Below are 18,993 nucleotides of genomic sequence, written 5' to 3' on the forward strand. Positions count from 1 at the left end.
TGGGGCAGTGGGTGGAGGTGGGAATAGCTACAGCGGATCATATTGGCTCGGAGCTACTGAATAACAAAGTGAAGGTGATGGGAAACAGGGGCAGGATCACTTGAAGACAGTGGATCGCTGGAGACCACGCTTGAAGACAATGTTAATGTGCTCTTCAGCACTGTTTTTGTAATAGTGATTTCCTGGGAATGCTGGTTTATTCTATGATCTTCCCTAGCCCCAGCCAGTCAGACATTCTACAGGAACATCTATACAAAATCAAGGCAAGTAGACAAGAGGGTTCACGCTTTCATCCGAGTAGTCAATGATTTTCTACTGGACTTGCCTACCTTTTTCTTCTTCATGTAGAACATGAAATCTGGATCATACAGGCAGCGTACATGATTTGCACCAATTGACATTCCCACAGTAGGCAGCCCAGTACAGCAGGCAATTTACATATCCAACCACATGTAATAACCTGTCAGAGAGGCCTGCTTAAACATTTCCATATTCAAGCTCATTATTCTTTTAAAACTCTGCACCAAAGCTTTTCCTCGCAATACTAACATTGTAATATAACACAGAATCCACCCTCAAGCTGTCCCTTTCTCTGCATGAAGTACACTTCCTTCTTATTGTTACAATCCTTTATCCTGGACATTGTTAACACAGACTATTCAGTCGAATTAAAGTAATGTGCAGGTTGAAGCTGCCATTGAATTTTTTGTGTAAATTGGGTGGCAGTAGACCCCCAGTTGTCCAAACTGACCAATAATCCGATGCTATCGTAATGAAATGCACGTGGATAGCAGCTGCAGAAACTGTAATAAAGACAAAAACATAAAAGCACATCTTGTTTTCTCTTTAATAAACCATTTATTAAACATGTACTTTACTTATGCTGGTTTTTGTACAATATATATACATACACATACACCATCAGTATACACACACACACACACACCTCCTCTAGCAGACAAATGACTTTCTCTTAACCAGCCAGGGAGTCATTTGGTTACCCATGTGCTGAGCCTCGCACTCCCAGTCTGTACGAGTTAGGCGGGGTCTTAACACCTACTGCACAGGAAGCCAATTTATATTGTGGTGAGAAGGATGAATTGGCTCAACTGTGTCAAAATGAAAACAAAAATTAGGAATGGTTGTGCTAATGAGAATTCTTTTAAAAGCAAAGTAATACTTCTAAGGGTTTGTTTTGGGCAAAGGCATCTCATGCAGGCTAAAAACTAAACAAAAGAGACAGGTATGCCTTGAAGATTGTAGTGTTAATGTACAGAACTTTTCAGCCGACATACTCCACCGTGCCTGGCAGCCCCAGTAACCCCCAACCTTCATAGAAAAACAATAAAATAAAAAAAAAAAACATACACAAACAGTGATGTCATGTTCAGCAGCTGTGCAAACGAATTAAGTGGAACCAAAATTATTTTACCTCGGTTTTATTAGAACCTGATGTTACAGCCCTGGCCAGGCACAGCTGGGGAAAGGTACAGAGAGGGAAAGACTATTAGCAATAGCATGGAAGCACACATGCCCAGGCCAGGTATTGGCATGCCACTCCCATGCTGAACGTATACTGCCATGGGTATTGCCCAAGCGGTCCAAATCAAAACCGGCTGTCATGAAAGGTTCTTTTCAGAAGCTTTGCTGTTCAATTATTATTTTTTAGGCAATATGTTAATGTCAGAAATACTAACCCACCCTCTTCCTCCAACTAAAATAAACAGTAAAAAGGTAGAGTCGAAGAGTGGCTTTGAATACCACTTCCCAAACACACAGAAGCAAGGGCTCTTAGCAGAATAACTTGTACAGCTGTAGAATTCACGTTCAACAGCATAGAATTGTGCAATAACACTACAAAAAACACTGCACTGTTTGAATTACAGTAGTAGTTACTTTATTTATCAAATCCTTAATTTCCCAGACTGCAAATAGGATATGGTTCTATACAATGTATCTAGACACTGAATGAGGCCAGAAACTTTTAGACAACAGACCCTCATAAAATACAACAGTATTGGATGATATTACTGTTAACCTTTACCACCCTTAAATCACTGTGCATTACACTAAAATAACACTACATTTACAACCGTACATGTTTGCATTGTGTGAATACAGAAGAGGTGCTGGCCAATCAATATGTTGTAAAAGGATTATAAAAAAGGAAAAGCAGCACACACACCCAGGGGCTGCAATTAAGCCAGCATCCCTTTTCTGTTGAATGAACCTAGTCTCAGACCGGGTGACTGTGCCCACTCCACACCGAGGGAACGTTGGGGGAGGGCAGCTTCTCCTTTTTGCATTCTCCCTCCTCCCGCAAAAACAAAGGAGAACACAGCCTACAGCAGTCAGCCATGGAAGCAGCAGCAGAGCAGACTGAATACACCAGAGAAATGTAACCCACACTGACACTGTGAAGCACTGAGCTGGCTCCACAGATCTGGCACTTACTGGGTTTGAGCTTCATGGTTTTTAATTACCTGCTCCGAGGGCTGCAGAGCCAAAAATGAACCTGCTTTCTTATATTTGGTCAAGTCTGCCCTATCAAACAAATGGCATTTCAGGACTGCCTCCACAATTCACCCCAGCTTGATAAAGTAAAAAAAGAAAAACATCCATTTTCAAGTTTAAAAAACAATTAAACAAACTGTAGAACCTCCTCAGGACTTATCCAGTCAATTTATTCCACCTACACAAAAAAGCACAAGCAAGTGAGTTTAATGCAGGACTGTCAGCTTCCATTCAATTTCCTGTTTAAACTTTAGGATTAAACACATGTAACCTATAGGGAATCATGAGAAGCCCTCTATTCGAATGTGGATGAGACAACACGCACACAGCATTAACACTACAGCTGACCTGCACACAGTATACACATGGAAACTTTTACACTCTAAAAATACTAACCTGTCTAGTTTAAAGCTTTAATACTATGGCTTCAGCACAGGCCTACTTGTCCACACAGGCAAAGACACCCTTGCATTGCTGGTTTGCTGTAACTTGACTCTGAAGTTGTGTGTGTCACAGATCCCCTACCCCCCTCTCTAATGTGCAAGACAAACCCATTGCAAGTGTTCAGGTATAAATGATGATATTTTCTTTATATAGGAAGCTTTACTAGGAGAAGCAGGCAGTACAGGGGCTTTGGTGCCTCTATTAAAGCATAAGCAATGAATAAACAAATAAATAAACTATTTGGTGCAACATTAAAACAACAGGCAGGGTGGGTTAGATCAAACTAACATATTTATTATTATTACAAGATAGGCTATGCTTGAAATTCAAAAATACAACTTTAAAAATGAACAAAAACACCAACCAACCTCTTACGAACACTTTAGTCACAAGCGTGACTTCCAGTTCCAACGTCCCTAAACAACATTTTAGTGAATGACCCACTACAGGCCACATTGAATAAAACCACAAACATCTCCTGCTCTTCCTTCCCCAAACCTAAACTTCACTTTCCTGCCTACCCACATTGCCATTTTTGGCCCCAGTTAACACCCAACACATGCAACATAAAAAAGTGTTTGGCATCTGTCCATGGGAGTTTGTGCTGCACTGGCTGCTGAAGGGAAGCAAACCATTAAATTACATCTGTATAAGACAGCTGAGCTAAATCTGAGTATGACCCTGCCTGAATACATTAGAAATGAATATTTAATTCCACATTTTCAGTACATTTGAATAAATCTTAAAAACAGATATTTTTAACCATCTTAAGTATCTTTTAGCCCCATCTCAGACAGAGCAAAGAGGAAATTACAGTAGAAGTCCAGTCAAAGGTTTTTTTTGTTTTTTTCTCTCTGCCCATTTCATTCGTGGGAAAGGAAGAGCCAATATTGCAAAGACAATGTAAAGAAAAGTATTTGGATATCAGTTCCTGGGATTACAAAACAGGTGAGGGGCAAAGGAGAGAGGAGGAGTTTGAGAGGGTAATGGAATGCAGGGGTTACGAGAGCAGTCAAGCTACTGAAAACTGCAGGGAGTCTCAATCACATCCAGTTTAAAACCAAACAAATTCTTCAGTGCAAGTTGTACTGTTGTACCAGCTTCCACACAGTGTTTCTCTTCTCCGTGCACTGGGGTCTCTACAGCTTCCACACAGTGTTTCTCTTCTCCAAGCACAGTGCTTGGGGTTCTCCAGCTTCCACACAGCGTTTCTCTTCTCCGAGCACAGTGCTGGGGTCTCTCCAGCTTCCACACAGTGTTTCTCTTCTCCGTGCACAGCGCGTGGGCCTATCCAGCTTCCACACAGCATTTCTCTTCTCTGTGCACAGCACATGGGGCCTCTCCAGCTTCCACACAGCCCCAGCGCGGTGCATGGAGAAGAGAAACGCTGCGGCTGTGACACAGGTGTCCTTCTGCAGCACTTCCACATCATTGTTTTGCTGCATAAACCGAATGGAGCAGAACAGCAGAAACATGATGTCTCCACTCCAGGTGTTTGAGCTCAGCTGGAGTTGTTAAACCCAGACAGCTTTCTCTCCATCACAGTGATCAAGGCCTTCCAGAGACTGTGGCAGGGTTCCACACACAGTTAACTGAGAATGCACACAGACATGAGCCTTTCTTCTCCATCCTTCTTTGTCCATTTAAAAGCTGCTGTGTTGCACATTCATGTTTAGCTTAAATATAAAAATACGATCTATAAGTGTCCGTTTCCACAGTTTACCCTTACTGTATGGGCACTCTCGTTCAAGAACTTTGTTGGCCTTCCAGTTTGTTTGCATGTATAAAATATGTGCCACATTTGGCCCAATTCATTTGAATTTTACCAAGGAAAAAAATAAAAAAATGTTTTGTTTTTAAATAGGATTAAGACATAATTTTTTTTAAGTTTAGTAGTCACCAACTGTTTTTACTATTTTCTCCCCAATTTGGAATAGTGAATTATTTTTAGGCTCAGCTTACTGCTGACTCAGGAGTGATGAAGATGAACACACGCTGTCCTCCAAGGTGTGTTCCATCAGCTGGATACTTTTTTTACACACTGCAGGCCCACCATGCAGCCACCTTAGAGGCACAGTGTTGGAGGACAATGTAGCTATGGGCAGCTTACAGGCAAGCCTGCAGGCTGATGACACCCATTATTTTTGGACAAGCCTGGCATTTTTCTTTTTTTTCGGCAGCTTACAGGCAAGCCTGCAGGCTGATGACACCCATCCACGGTTGGCAGTGGAAAAGCCTGGACTTGAACCGGTGACCTCCAGGCTATAGCTCCATGGGCAGTACCTTTACTGGATGCGCCACTTGGAAGCTCTGTTTAATGTAGTTAATTTATACTAAAATGACCCCCCCCCCCCCCATATAAGATCTACAAAGTTGACCCCACCAACCCAACTCCACACCTTACTACACCATACCCTTTTTCTTGTCCTTAAAACAACCTTGAAAACATGGACAGTAATGGATCCAAAGGGATTATGCTTCACCACATCAGCAGGTCAGTGTTACTGAAACACTCTGAACAGGCCTTTTCAAAACACCTTCATCCATGTAGCACTATCTTGCTCCCTCATTCTTCACTAAAGCTACGAGTGCCACCTCACACAAACTGACAACGCACTTAGTATATTTACGTGCAAGTAAATTGCTGTACAGTGTGCAAATGTTTAAACAATTAGGTATTGCAATATATAGAACATTGTCTCTTTAAAAATGTTCCACGCTGCAACCTTCTAATATAGAACCACAGAGCTTGTATAAAACATTTTTTTTTTTTTTTTTTTTTAATTGTTTCAAAGCACCAACCTCTTGACACTGAAGAAAAATTGTTCATGTCAAATAGAGGGTAAGCTAATGAAAGCATACTGCGAGGAGTAATTCCCATCCAGGCTCAATGCTGTAAAACAGCTCTGTAATTTCACAGCCAGACTGGTAGCCTGTTTGGTGTAGCCATAGTTCCCACCTGGTAGTTTTCTCTCCCAGTGTAAATCAGTTAATATCCTCAGTGCATGACCTTATAAAGACACAACTGGGAAGTTGCATTGGCCAGGGCCAAGCATAACCTGTTCAATCCAGGCTAACTGCACCCTGGGAAGATGACAGATTGGGTAGCAAAACTTGGATTTATTTATTTATTGAACATAGCTGACAATCAAGGTAACAGAGGTGTCTGATATGCTTTTAATCATTAGGAAAATACATCAGTATTATAAAAAGATCAGCACTCACCATGACCTGAATCCACCCACCTCCAGAAATGTACGGATACACAAGGATAGGTTCCTCCATGTATCTCTAGGATTGTTAGAGATAAAAAAAAAAAAGACCTAGCAACTTTGATCACAACTGGATAAACGATTCTCTAAACAAACTTTATGCTTGAGATTCATACCAGGTTTGATCCACAGAGTGGTGTTTCAGGGGGGTCCTAAAACAATTTAAGACTGTAGAGAAGCACCAATAAATTGTGTAAAATGTATTTAATACATTTGGAAGGGTAATACAGCATATACACACACCACATGCTTATATGATATTATCATAGTAATGTCTGACACAGAACATTTGATTCAAACACCTTCAAGAACAGGGCCATTAAAAAATATTAATAAAAAACGTGATGCGTCTATAAATGTTTGCATTTATAGCATAACTGTCAAGTGAAACATACAAAATCTATAATGCTTGCCTTGATGAATTATTTACACATTCTTCCAGTAGCGTCCATGTAAAAAAGCAGATTCACACTCCAGCGACGCTACCAAGGTTACTCTCCGAGCAGCCCCCGGGAACTGGTGCATTATCAGCAGCACAGGATGATGGGAAGGGGTATATTGTGCTGAGACACCACAACTGGTTTCTTGGCTGTAGATGATTTATTTCTCTGCAAACGGGGTGACACATGGCATTGTCTGTGCCCGCTCTCCTTCACATTGTATCTGCAGCAACACATATGCAGGCAGGCAGGGAGGCAGTCTGCAGTTTAGACTTGTCTTTTTGTGTTGTTTAGTTACAGCTTTCCTAGTATGTGTAGCTACATTTATAGCTACAAGATCATTGTTGGAGAGCTCACGGGGGACTTGACGCTCTGAGCTGCTGTTTCCTAATGCACAATCCCATCGCCTGCCAGGAAAATGCACACAAAAAAAAAAGATAGTGCAGACCAACACACAACTGATCTGCTTAAAGACAGTTCAAATAATGGCTGTTTAGAAAGATCAACTACGAGCTAAAGGAAAACAGTATTTTACCGCTCATTAGCAGTCCCTTATTTTTTGCCAATGATCCATTTTTCATACTTCCTCTCCCCATTCACTGCCTGTCTACGTTACAGGTAAGGGGTCCCCACATAGTTTCATCAGCTTTAACCCATTAACTACCAAAGCTGTAGCTGTGTAATTTGACATTACATTTAGTCTTAACTTTTGCGGTTAGCAAAATTAGTGTAAGTTATTATAACAATATTGGTAGCTAAAGAGAAAATTAAAATAACAGGTGAATGCTGCAAAAATATACAAGTACCCTGTCCTCAAATGAGGATGGTGGCACTTAATGGGATGATCAATTTAGCCATAAAGATTGCCGTCCAAAGTCAAAGTGAAAAGTCAGGGAAACAAAAAAAAATGTTCAAGACAAATGTAAAGCACACACAGTGATAAGTAGTCTACAAAACCTTTCTTTACTTAAGCAGGTCGGGCAATGAGCCCTTAAATGTGTTAAAATCTGTTCTTCTGCAAAGACTGTTTTCAACAAAGCTGAATGCATTTCTCTTTGGGGAATTACACCATCGTCTGTTTACTTTAAAAATAAAGAGCTGTGCAACCCTCGGAGGAATAGCAGGTCAGTCTGAAGCACACCTCAAGTCATAGCAGTGCAGTGAAAACCACCACTCTGTAGGAAACACCATTCTATTAATACAACAGGATCTGGATTAAATTATCATTAAACAGACCTCCAGAATAAAACGTATTCTGCTGTGTGATATAAGCTTATATCAACCCCACGTGAGGTCAGCTTATACCTTACAGAACTCAGAAGATGTGTTGTTGATAGAAGAGTTCAAATCAGAATTACACAGTACATCTAATTGTAATGTGATGTTAATTATTTGACACAAAGAAATGTCAGGTGGCTGGATCACATCAATATCTTGGATGTATTTATTCAATTTTAGTTCTTCCCTTGTTTTTGTACACTAATTCAGCATATGCAAATATTCCAAACACAATAATATAGAAATATAGATGAAGGGCTGCATCCTGGCACTTGTGTAGGTTATATGGTCCGATTGCTGCTACACCACTGGAGTGAGTTTGGACTACAAAGCGTGAAATAACAAGGTAGCAAGAAGAAATATTCATCTGTAACGTTATCTTCGAAATACAAAATACAAGAACAGAAACAAGAAATCAGCAGAACAAAAATGAGGACAATATTGCTAGAACAAGGAAAAGGATGCAACGTGGATTTTAAAAATGCGGTTTACATTTGGGCCCGTACTATAGTAGTTCTGTTCATATGAATGAAGCATCTTAATAGCAGTAAGCTGTAAAGCGTGATGAATATTCTCAGAACTTGCGTGTTAAAGATAGTCAATGCTGTACCAGGTTTTCAAAACTATTGTTTCCTTCCCCTATGATAACCAAAGTTTAGTGCTGATAAAAGCAGGAGCATAAAGGTTCCTTTCTGTAAAGAGCAGGTTGAAAACAAAGAATGATTGTTTCCAAATGTCTGTTTGGAAAGGAGGTGTGCCGTTACAGATAGTCAGTAATGTTCTGTGGTTGTTTTCAATTGCTAAGCAACGCTGTTTTCTCCTGGTCAGGATTTCTGAATTTTTTTAAAAATAAAATCAATGGCGTGGTCTGCTGTCTCCTGCCTGCCCATACACTGTGTCACACTGGAGATCCTTGTAGACAAAAGTTATATCAAAACAAATTGGGCTTGCCAGTGGTCTGATACTGGTGTCTTACCCATTACAACAAATGTTACGCCATGGACAGAGAGGAATTTGATGAGTAATGAGTAATTGAACCTGGCTGAGCACTGCTGCTTTAACAGCATTCTTTGCATGGTCTTAAAATGTGCTGCGTTTTTTCAGAAACCTTTTCATTTTGTGACTGATTTGTTTAAAAGATCGATCAGCACGTTAAAACTGGTTTGGGGGCAAGGCGGCACAGCTGGCCAATTCACAAGCCCTTCACCTCTGCGGTCATTCAAGCTTGCAGGTCACAAGTGAAGAGAGTTTGGAGGCCTCAGTCTAGACCTGTGTGGATACCATTCACAAATAGAAATTCTGCAGAATTGTCTGCGTTTGCTTGAGAATGGCAGAGCACTGAGGCAGGGGATGTTCACAGCCTTATTTAATTTTTTTTTTAATTTTTTTTTTTGGGTGCTGGTTTAATGTCACAGTATCTGATGATCTGTATTAGCAGTTGGGTAGCCTATTTCAGTGTGGCACCAAGCATCTGGACACCTACCTCATTCAAGGCCATTTCAACCAATCCAATCTCTCTCTATCTCTGTGTGTGTGTGTGTGTGTGTGTGTATATATATATATATATATATATATATATATAGACACACACACTTCAGATGGTAGCTAAGACTGTAAATCTCAATATTGATAAATAATGCATATGACGTTACCATTAATATAATAATCTGTATTGTGACTAATGCAATGTACATGTCCTTGTTTTCTGCATTTGCGCATGATCCAACACGATCGCTTCTTTCCACAGTAACCAACTGCACTGTCAACACCAGCCTTTATTGTATCTTATGCAATAAGTACAGTAAACAGTGTTGCAAAAAGTAAGATTGTCATATTTACATTTGCAAATTTCCCAGCTCAATCTCTTATGTTGACTTCCGGGAATGCGGTGTTTACGTCACTGTTTACGTTCCCACAAGCACTTCACCACAATTTAGGCTTCCTTTTCAGCCACATATGTGAACGTACTTAGGCCCCCTAAAACCTCAACTGTGAACGGAAATTTGAGGCAGCCCAGAGACGGCCCAAGGCCGGCTCAGTAACTGAACGGGGTCTAAGAAAGGAAATAAGACTTCAACAATGACAAAGCACTGCAATATGTGCTGAAAAACTAAGACCTAAGACACTGCGCTCAAGGCGAGATTTCGCAAAGTAAGCTAAATTAATTGCGTATTTCATTATTGTTTAGTTTATTTCTTTCCACGCTACCTGCCTTTAATGAAGCTATAATTAGTTATTTTAAATTAGGGATGTTTATTAACTGAATTATATTTTCTGACGGCAAAGAAATGAGCTAAAACTATTTTTCTAGCTATACACTCAAAGGAAATTGATCACTTTACCGTGTAAAGGATGTAGCCACTACACACCGTTGGTTTCATAAAGACATTCTGTCTCTTTTTAAATCTTGCAAATAACACTGTCACTGTCAGGTCTTATCAAAACACCTTTATTTGTAGACTGAACTACTGTGTTACATGATTCTCACAACTGTACTGTACATTTGGTTTTTTGAACTGTTGTAATATAATTCTTAGTTTTTTTCTGTAAATTCAAACTCTTACACAAGCTTTGAAGACTATCGCATTTACAAATGATCTTTTAGTACGACATTTTCAATAATTGAATGAAGATCATTTAGAGGATTGCAGTGCAATGACCACAAAGCAAAGGGCAGTGTAAAAAAATGAATGAAAAAATAAATAAATGCATACATTACACACACACTGTTCCTCCAAACTCCTTTAACACAAAATAAAAAGAGCAGTGGAAATGTAGCAGTTCTCACAATATATTGTTGGACAAGTATTTGGAAACGAGAAATTCTAAAGTTCAGATACTTAATACTGACTGCCTGTTTAAAAGAAATCTTATGTCTTTATTATTACTGAAGACATTTAGTGACACTGTTCAACACATTCTCCCTTTGTTGAGAGACTGCTCTGGTATGCCTTTTCAAATGCCTTCCAAAGTCAATACTCATATTCCCCAACTCCTTCACAAACAATTACTTCACCCTTTGTGAGTTCTCAGCATCCATCTGTATACTGTATGGCAAAATTCGGGAGATGGAAACACATTAAAACAAACACACCATCTTTAAATACCAGGACTGGACAGCGCTATTCTCTGTCTCCAGCTAATCGTTTTGAAACATGACAATCGTTTTGAAATATGCATCTTAAAAGGCAGTGACACAAAACAGTAGACAGTGTATTATTTCACACCTACTCGAATCTAAGATTTAAACAATATATTGAGCACTAAAAGGGCCTGTGATGTTTTTAAGGCCAGCAAGAACCCTGAGATGCAATCCTCAAATTGTCACTCATGTAAGTGACTTGCAATACAGAGAGTTTCCATAATACTCACAATCTCTTAAGATAACTTCAGGACAAGGGCAGGCCAGTTCTGTCTGATACTTCATGTGGTGCAATGACAGGCACGCAGTCCCGTGAAATAGGATATTACATTACTGTATAGGTCAATTTATATCATTTCTGCCTAGTGGACTTCAAGCTTTTTAAAGGTTGATCACTTTGTAGGCTCATGATCGCTCTGAACAGGTTCAGCAAAGAGACATACCACACAATTACCCTACTCAGTGTAGCAGGGATCATTAGACAAACCAAGTCAGCTTGGGAGATCCTAAATGAGGTTAAAGGAACCTCTATTAAACCCAGCACTGTCAGATCCCATTATTAATGATGAAGTCTGACAGAGTTACACACCAACTTCAATATCCAGTTCACAAGTTATCCGTCAAGGACATCTTCATTAGCAAACCGTGGAGGTTTGTCTTCACTTTAAACTGTCCACTTACTAAAAAAAAATTTAATATTTCTTATTTAAGATGCACCAATGCAATAAAACTCTGATTGCAGAGCAGTCCGAGTCATTCCACTTCTCACCAAGAATTAAATTAAATTTGACTGATCATGGGTTCTTAGTGTTTTAATAATCGTTACTTTGTACCATATCACGAAAAGAAACCTCAGAAGTAAAATAAACAGGTAACCAACCAAACATTGATGCACAATGGAATGTGTGTTATTTATTTTAATGCATTGGTTTTCTTTGCATGGTATCTTTGTGTGTTATATGAATAAACTGGAACATGGTCAGTTTTGCCACTGAATACATTTCAAGCAGAGTTTGTTCTGATATTATCCTATTTTTATTGGATAATTAATAATAATAATAATAATAATAATAATAATAATAATAATAATAATAATAATAATAATAATAATCCCAGCACTAGTTGATCTTTATTTATTTCAAAGTTCTTTCCAATGTCCCCCACCCCCTTTTCAGAAAGCTCATCCAGGTCAGCACTGCGGTTTGAAGCCGAGGAGCAGAACTATTCAATACATGACTAAAAATCTATTTGTGTTTGAGAATTATTAGTCTAATTGAGCTCACAGGAAAAACACGGAATGGTTTAAACTGCTATGAAACAGGAGTCTTATTTCCACCCCTGCTAAATAACAATGACTGAGTCCGTTTAACATTCCACACCCTGTACTGTTGACTGACTTGCCACTATTAAACAGGCGTGCTCCTAACACAGTACAACCACCTTACAGTGCAGCACTGGGAGGTTATACTGACGCCTTTTTGCGCTGTTACAGATCAGGAAACAACAGAAAAAGTCAGTTACTGTATTACATTTCTGTATATACTAAAGGTGGCTTTGACAATCCCCATCTAATTTTCTGTTATAGAACAATTTATATAACTAAATTTCTGAATTCGCGCTGCTTTTACAGCAGTTGCATAATTTGCTCTGGAATATACTGAACGAGGCATTTGCTGAAGTACAATAACATCATTGGAGCGCAAGTATTTAGCGAGCTCTTCATTTTAGATACACGCTATTATATATGTATATATATATATATATATATATATATATATATATATATATATATATATATATATATATATATATATATAAACGTGTTTTGTTTTTAACCTACTGAGGCGACGCTTGCTGCCTTGTGTTTAAGATTATATTATTACTACTGTATTTGCATATATCTCTCACTTAACCGACCCATCCCCCATCCTGTAGAGCGACCCCTTCCTTCATCAACAAACATGGCATCTAAACGTTGTTAATTATCTTTAGCCAAAGCCATTTAGAAGACCCGGTCTTAATGCGTTCTAAACACGCCTCCCTTTCATAGCCTTGATGCCAATTGCCTATTGGCACAAAACGACTCCCATATTAAAAAACAAAGCACTTGTTTCAGCTGTGGGGAGAAAAGAAGAACAAAAGATCCAGTTCTTAAGGGCGTTTGAATCTCCTGGCAGCCGATCAGGTAGCATTTTCCCTGCGCCGACTTTAACAAGTGTATGGATGACACCCCGCTGTTTGTGTAAAACAAAGGTGGGCTTGTGTCTTCTTTGAAACCCAGTCGGGGGCGGCGAGCCTGGTAACAAAAGTCTAAAATTAATTATAAAAAATTGCAATGTGCATAAGGCACTACCACTTTAATTAATGTGCTAAAAAACAACAATACAATGCATGTTGCATAAATGTATCTGCAAGATTAAAGTGATGTCATACTGTAACTGGCACAGACAGTCCACATGGGAAAATAAGGCGTGAACACATGCATTGACCAGCAAGCTACTATTTGAAGAAAGAAAGAAACACACACCTTTTAGCTGCGTACAAGCAGGGGTCACGTGTGCATTCTTGGTCCGTCTGACACATTCCTAGGTAGTTAGTTAGCTGCCCAAAGTTTACCTAACACACAACTTCCACTGCCGCCGAAACGAGCCCCGAACGAGAAAAGGACATGCATACACACTCCCCTCGAGTCTGAGCAAAACAATCACAAATATGCCTGCCTCTTTATTAATTTGTTTTTGTTGAACGCAGTCATTGCACGCCAACATCTACGTGTTTATATTGTCTTATCAATTAAGCAGAAATTGATTCAAACTAAAAAAAAAACACTGACGCGTGGTACTTCAAATCGTTCCGTGAAAACGGGATAAGAAAAAACAAACTCGTTTTTAACTTGCTGTTTCCAAAAAGCATGGAGCCGCTTTAAGACAATGAGTTTTGTTGCCAGATCTATATAATCCTATTAGCCTCTTTGACAGTCAGCAGTAATCCAGGATAAATCAGCCTGCGTCCACTTACTAGTGTCAAAGTGATTTCAACAAGCATCTATGTGAATCCACAAATTGTTTAATTACACACTGCCCCCCCCCCCCCCCCCCCCCCCCCCCCCAATCCCCAGGGTCCAGCAACCGTGTCCATTCAAATCACACACGAAATTAAAGCCAACCGATTTGTTGTGACACCTTTTATTTGTCATTGCAAGAGCCTGTGGGGTTTACAATTTATTTTCCTAATATCTCATTTGAAATTCCACTCACTAGTGTAAGGTTCGCATTAACCCACTCACTTCGTTTTCAAATGGAACACTTCTATCAACCGCACACCCTTCCGTTACTCAAAGAAATCATGTGGAATCTTCTGACACTGGCGATTTAACGACAGTCTGTATACAAATAATAATAAACACACAGCAACAAATGAAATCGGCGCAGCCTGATATTTACATTGTAACTGACTGCACAGAAGCTTAAAGTTGTATGTATCAAAAATATATCACACAGCTATCACATGCCGTTCCCTGCAGGGCTGTCTTAAAACAAAGAAACCCCCCGATTTGAGGTTTCAGGAACTGAAAAAAACTTCCTTTTTGATACGGAAGGAAGGTTAATCAGTAATTTGTACTGTACTTGCAGTTCGGGTCTTACGCGATCAGGTTTAATCTGCTATCTTCTCCCTGTGCCACGATAGACACGATCCGTCCAGCTATAGTAAGGCGACCAGGCACATTACCTCAAACACAACGCTTGCACTTAAAAGTTTAAATGTCGTATTGGAAACGGCATGCCACTATTGTGAAGCGCTTTAGCCAAACACCTTTCTGCGCGTAAAACAAATCATAGGCATAATACACTGCAACAAGGCTGGATGGAAGAAAACGAAAACCGCTGTAAACTGTTAGCAACAATTAAAACCCATTAACTTACTGGCTCCATACGAGGTGCATCTACCCGCTGGGAAACCAGCAGCATTTTGAGAGAATGGTAAACCACCCTTCAGTTTTTAATCCACTTTTGTTTTGATGATGAAAAACACTGTCATATATATAACATTGAATGACAGACGCACGTGGAAACAAAAACAAAGAAAAAAGATTGGTTTTTTTTTTTTTTTTTTTTTAGGTTTCAGACAAGTTCATCCTAGTTTTGCTTAACGATTCTGTGTCTGTCTCAATCTGCTGGCTACATTAGCAGCTGCCTCTGGCTTCCTTGCGCGGAGGCGGAGTTACTGTGCTGATAGGACCTCAGTAAACGCTGTCAGGCGGGGGAGGAGACGCGGCTCCCTCTTCCACTGGTGTAAAGCACAGTCTTAAAGGGGAATTACGCTTCTCGCTGCTCTTCAGTCTGAGCAAGTTTCTACGAACTGAAGCGAATCTTTGAATATTACTGGAATAGGCGATAACTAGGAAACTTTGTTTGAGTAAACAGAAAACACACCTCACACGGTAGCTGATTACCGTTGACAGCTTCTCTTTAGAATGCATGTACCCCCATTATGAACAATACAATTTTTATTTTAAATATAACGTGTTGCACTATATATATATATATATATATATATATATATATATATATATATATATATATATATTATTTATATATATATATATATGATTTACAATGGCATGTACCGTACACACATGAAACTGCCTCCTATATACGTATGTGGATTTGTTATAACAATAGCGAATTAATAACATATTTACGGTAAATGTAATCGAATTACTGTACAGAGAATATTAGACATTTGTTTTAAAACCACACGGAATTTTCTAAAAAGGCATATTCAGTAGGCTGCTATATCACGATATATTCAATTCCCGTTAGCTACTGTAAGGGATATTTTTACCAATAGGTTTGAGTCGGTCTTATTTTGTTTAGCCAGACTTGTTCTGGGCTTCAGCCTTCACAATCATTAGCAGTCTTGTTTTATATCAGCATCCATTTAGGTCTACCCGGATTAATCTACTTTAAAAGCCTCGTCGATGTTGTATAATACAGAATGCTTTTTTTGTGCTGTAGCTTTAGTTGAGTTTGTTCGCCTATGTGCCCGTGCTGTATTTTAAGGTTTGAGGGGGGACACCCCACCCACTCAAGGGAATAACTACAGCTCCAGTTAAAACGGTACACATAGTGGAGTTGCTGTTTACGTATGAGTAACTTTAAAATAAGGGGGTAAGTCCAAAAACAAAACGTTACAAGAAATTGTCCTAGACGGTGCGATAATTAAAACCAAGCATGTTTCTTACAGTTTATTAAACTGTTTAATCATTTAAATACAAATAAAGATTACTGGCTTGGTCGCGCCTGCCTAAATAACTTCTTAGACTTACAAAGCAAGGAAGCGCCCATTCAGATCTGGTACATTTTGCTGTTTTCGGTATTTTTTTTATTGAGTTTATCATATTTTTCCACCATTAACACTAGAACGACTAAGGTGATCATTTTGACCATTTTTGGAATTTAAATTTAAATTGCTGTGTGTGTGTTTAAGATAAGGGGTTTTGCTTTCCTGACATATGTACTAATTCCCCTGAGAAAGGAAGAATGGCTTAGCTGCAAAAATTAACAAGATAAAATACTGTCATACCTATTCTGACCAGGCACGGTCAAATTGACCGATACAGTGGCTCTCAAAAGTATTCACCCCCTTTGTCCACATTTTATTGTGTTACAACATGGAATCATGAAATGTTTGTATATAAATGCATAGCTTCAGTTGCTTATATATGTGTTGCTATGCAAGCAATATAAACCTCTGTATTTAAAAAAGGATACTCATTTACATTATTTCAGTTGTACAGTTTTGTATGTATAGGATATACCTGTACACACATTTATTTTCAAATATTTGTTTATTTAATTTTGTACATTTTTTGAGGATGCCCATTATGTAATATGGCTGTATATAAACACATTTCTGTTCAAGTGTCTGTTTATTTACAATGTTTTGGTTCTGTAGATGTTTTATATGACATTCCTGAATAAAACCGACTTATATTCAATTGTTTGTCCTTTCATTATAATTATGTTGTTTTTAATACGCTGGTCAATTTAGGTCATGGTTGTTCTACGTATGCCTATAAACGCTGTCCTTCTAGTGTTAAGAATATAGTATGCAAATATTTATCATATGCAATACATTGGATCTTGTACATTTTTTTTTTTTTTACTTATGCAACTTTGCAGTGGACTTCTCATTTTGTTTTGTTCATCCTGGTGTTTTTTTTTTCTTTTTAGAGAAATTGATTGTCTGTTTCCAGTTTAAGTTTGCAAAAAAATATGCAATTAATGGTTTGCAAAAAAAAAAAAATTATAATTAATAGTAAATGTACCTCTGTTTGACAATAAGAAAACCCATCAAATCGCAATTGATTGCACCTGTACCAAAATCTCACCGCGTACCACTTTCAGTGTGACAACGTACCACTTTATAACATTACACCGGTCAAGTTTTGGTATGTGTATTACATTGTGACGATGTACCACTCTCTAACACTACACCGGTAGCTAACAAGTAAGGTATATTAATAAGGGAGACCGGGGTTGGTTGTTACAGTGCTCATAGCTATGAAGCTTGGTGGCGCAGGCAGGTGATATTAACACTGAAATGTCTGTTCTATTGTCTGGAAGTCACCCTTCTTGTAATGTGAGGTCAATTCCATTTAACACAAAGGTTAGCACATGTTTCTTTTTTTTTCATACCCACAGTAAAAAATGCATATCTTGTTATTTATGTTATAACTCTTAGTAGTATTGGAGTTTGTTTGAACTGGTGGCCATGTTAAATAGAACCAGATCTTTTGGTGTAAAAACAAAACCAGTAGGTTCTCCCAGTAGTCCTGGGAGAATTAAATTATCATGTAAAGTCTGATTGGAGCAGGTTGTCACATAGTTTTGGAGGTTGGTTGTCACATGTAAATCCTATAGGAAGAAGTCTTATATTTTTTTCTTTCTACTTGTTTACACCAAACTGTGGGATATGTCACCATATAACGCTTATTTAAATTAGTTACTGTTTGTCCTCTGGCTCTGTGGAGGCTGTGGTATTATTTTGTAACATGGGTCAACATTTCGAATATATATTGGTCTGGATTTTTTATGTTTACATAAAAAGTAAAAATACAACCTTTTCTGTCATTGTGCACAGTAGAAACTTTATGTTATATATAATATATATATATATATATATATATATATATATATATATATATATATATATATATATATATATATTGTCTACTGTAAAAGCAAGAACATACGCTGTGACAACCAATCCCAGTACGGGGCAGGTTGTCACAGGTGACCGGCGCATTTTCAACCATCTAAATATCCTATTTGGAATAAAGTTATGCTGAAATAAAAAAACATCAATTTGTACGCGAAGAGTTAGTGTTCAATATAACGAGTAACAGAACCTTGCAGCATGTCACCAGATTGAGGAAAATAATAAAGAGTAAAAAGTGTGACAACCAGCCCCGATCTCCCCTGCTGTGCTTGTTGGAACAGATTAGTGTGCTCAGCGACTCAGTAGCCCAGACGGTAGGGTATTTGTAGCCCAGCTCAGAACATTGCTCAATAAGTGCCCCGCCGAAGATACAAAAAACAAAAGCACGTTTCTTGCTGGTGTTTCGTATTACTTTTAGGTGATTTTAGGTCATGTAACCCAGTTAAAGCAAAAGAAACGGAGGTGCGACACAGGAAACGATTTCATGGTTGAATTTGGTAATATACGGTTAACTAATTAAACATGACTAAATATTAGCTTACCGCTGACAGCAAATCCCCTCCGCTCTTAATATCAGGACATTAATTAAACACTTTAAAATGGTAATTATCCATTAAAAATGCAACTGCTGCTTCTATTGTCGTAACTTAACGTGTGCATGTTAATGAAGCACCGGGTT

General features: G+C 38.6%; 1 protein-coding gene across 1 annotated transcript in view; it reads right to left on the minus strand.

The window, feature by feature from the left end:
• LOC121318661 (mastermind-like domain-containing protein 1) overlaps positions 1-15,269 on the minus strand; it is an 88,715-nt gene extending 73,446 nt beyond the window's left edge. Inside the window, exon 1 of the mRNA XM_041255577.1 lies at positions 15,014-15,269. Within this exon, the coding sequence (XP_041111511.1) occupies positions 15,014-15,058 (45 nt within the window). The 5' untranslated portion in view covers positions 15,059-15,269. The remainder of the gene's footprint in view (positions 1-15,013) is intronic.
• Between the last annotated feature and the right edge of the window lie 3,724 nt (positions 15,270-18,993).

Source organism: Polyodon spathula, chromosome 7, assembly GCF_017654505.1.
Source record: "Polyodon spathula isolate WHYD16114869_AA chromosome 7, ASM1765450v1, whole genome shotgun sequence".
In the NCBI taxonomy this organism is placed as follows: Eukaryota; Metazoa; Chordata; class Actinopteri; order Acipenseriformes; family Polyodontidae; genus Polyodon; species Polyodon spathula.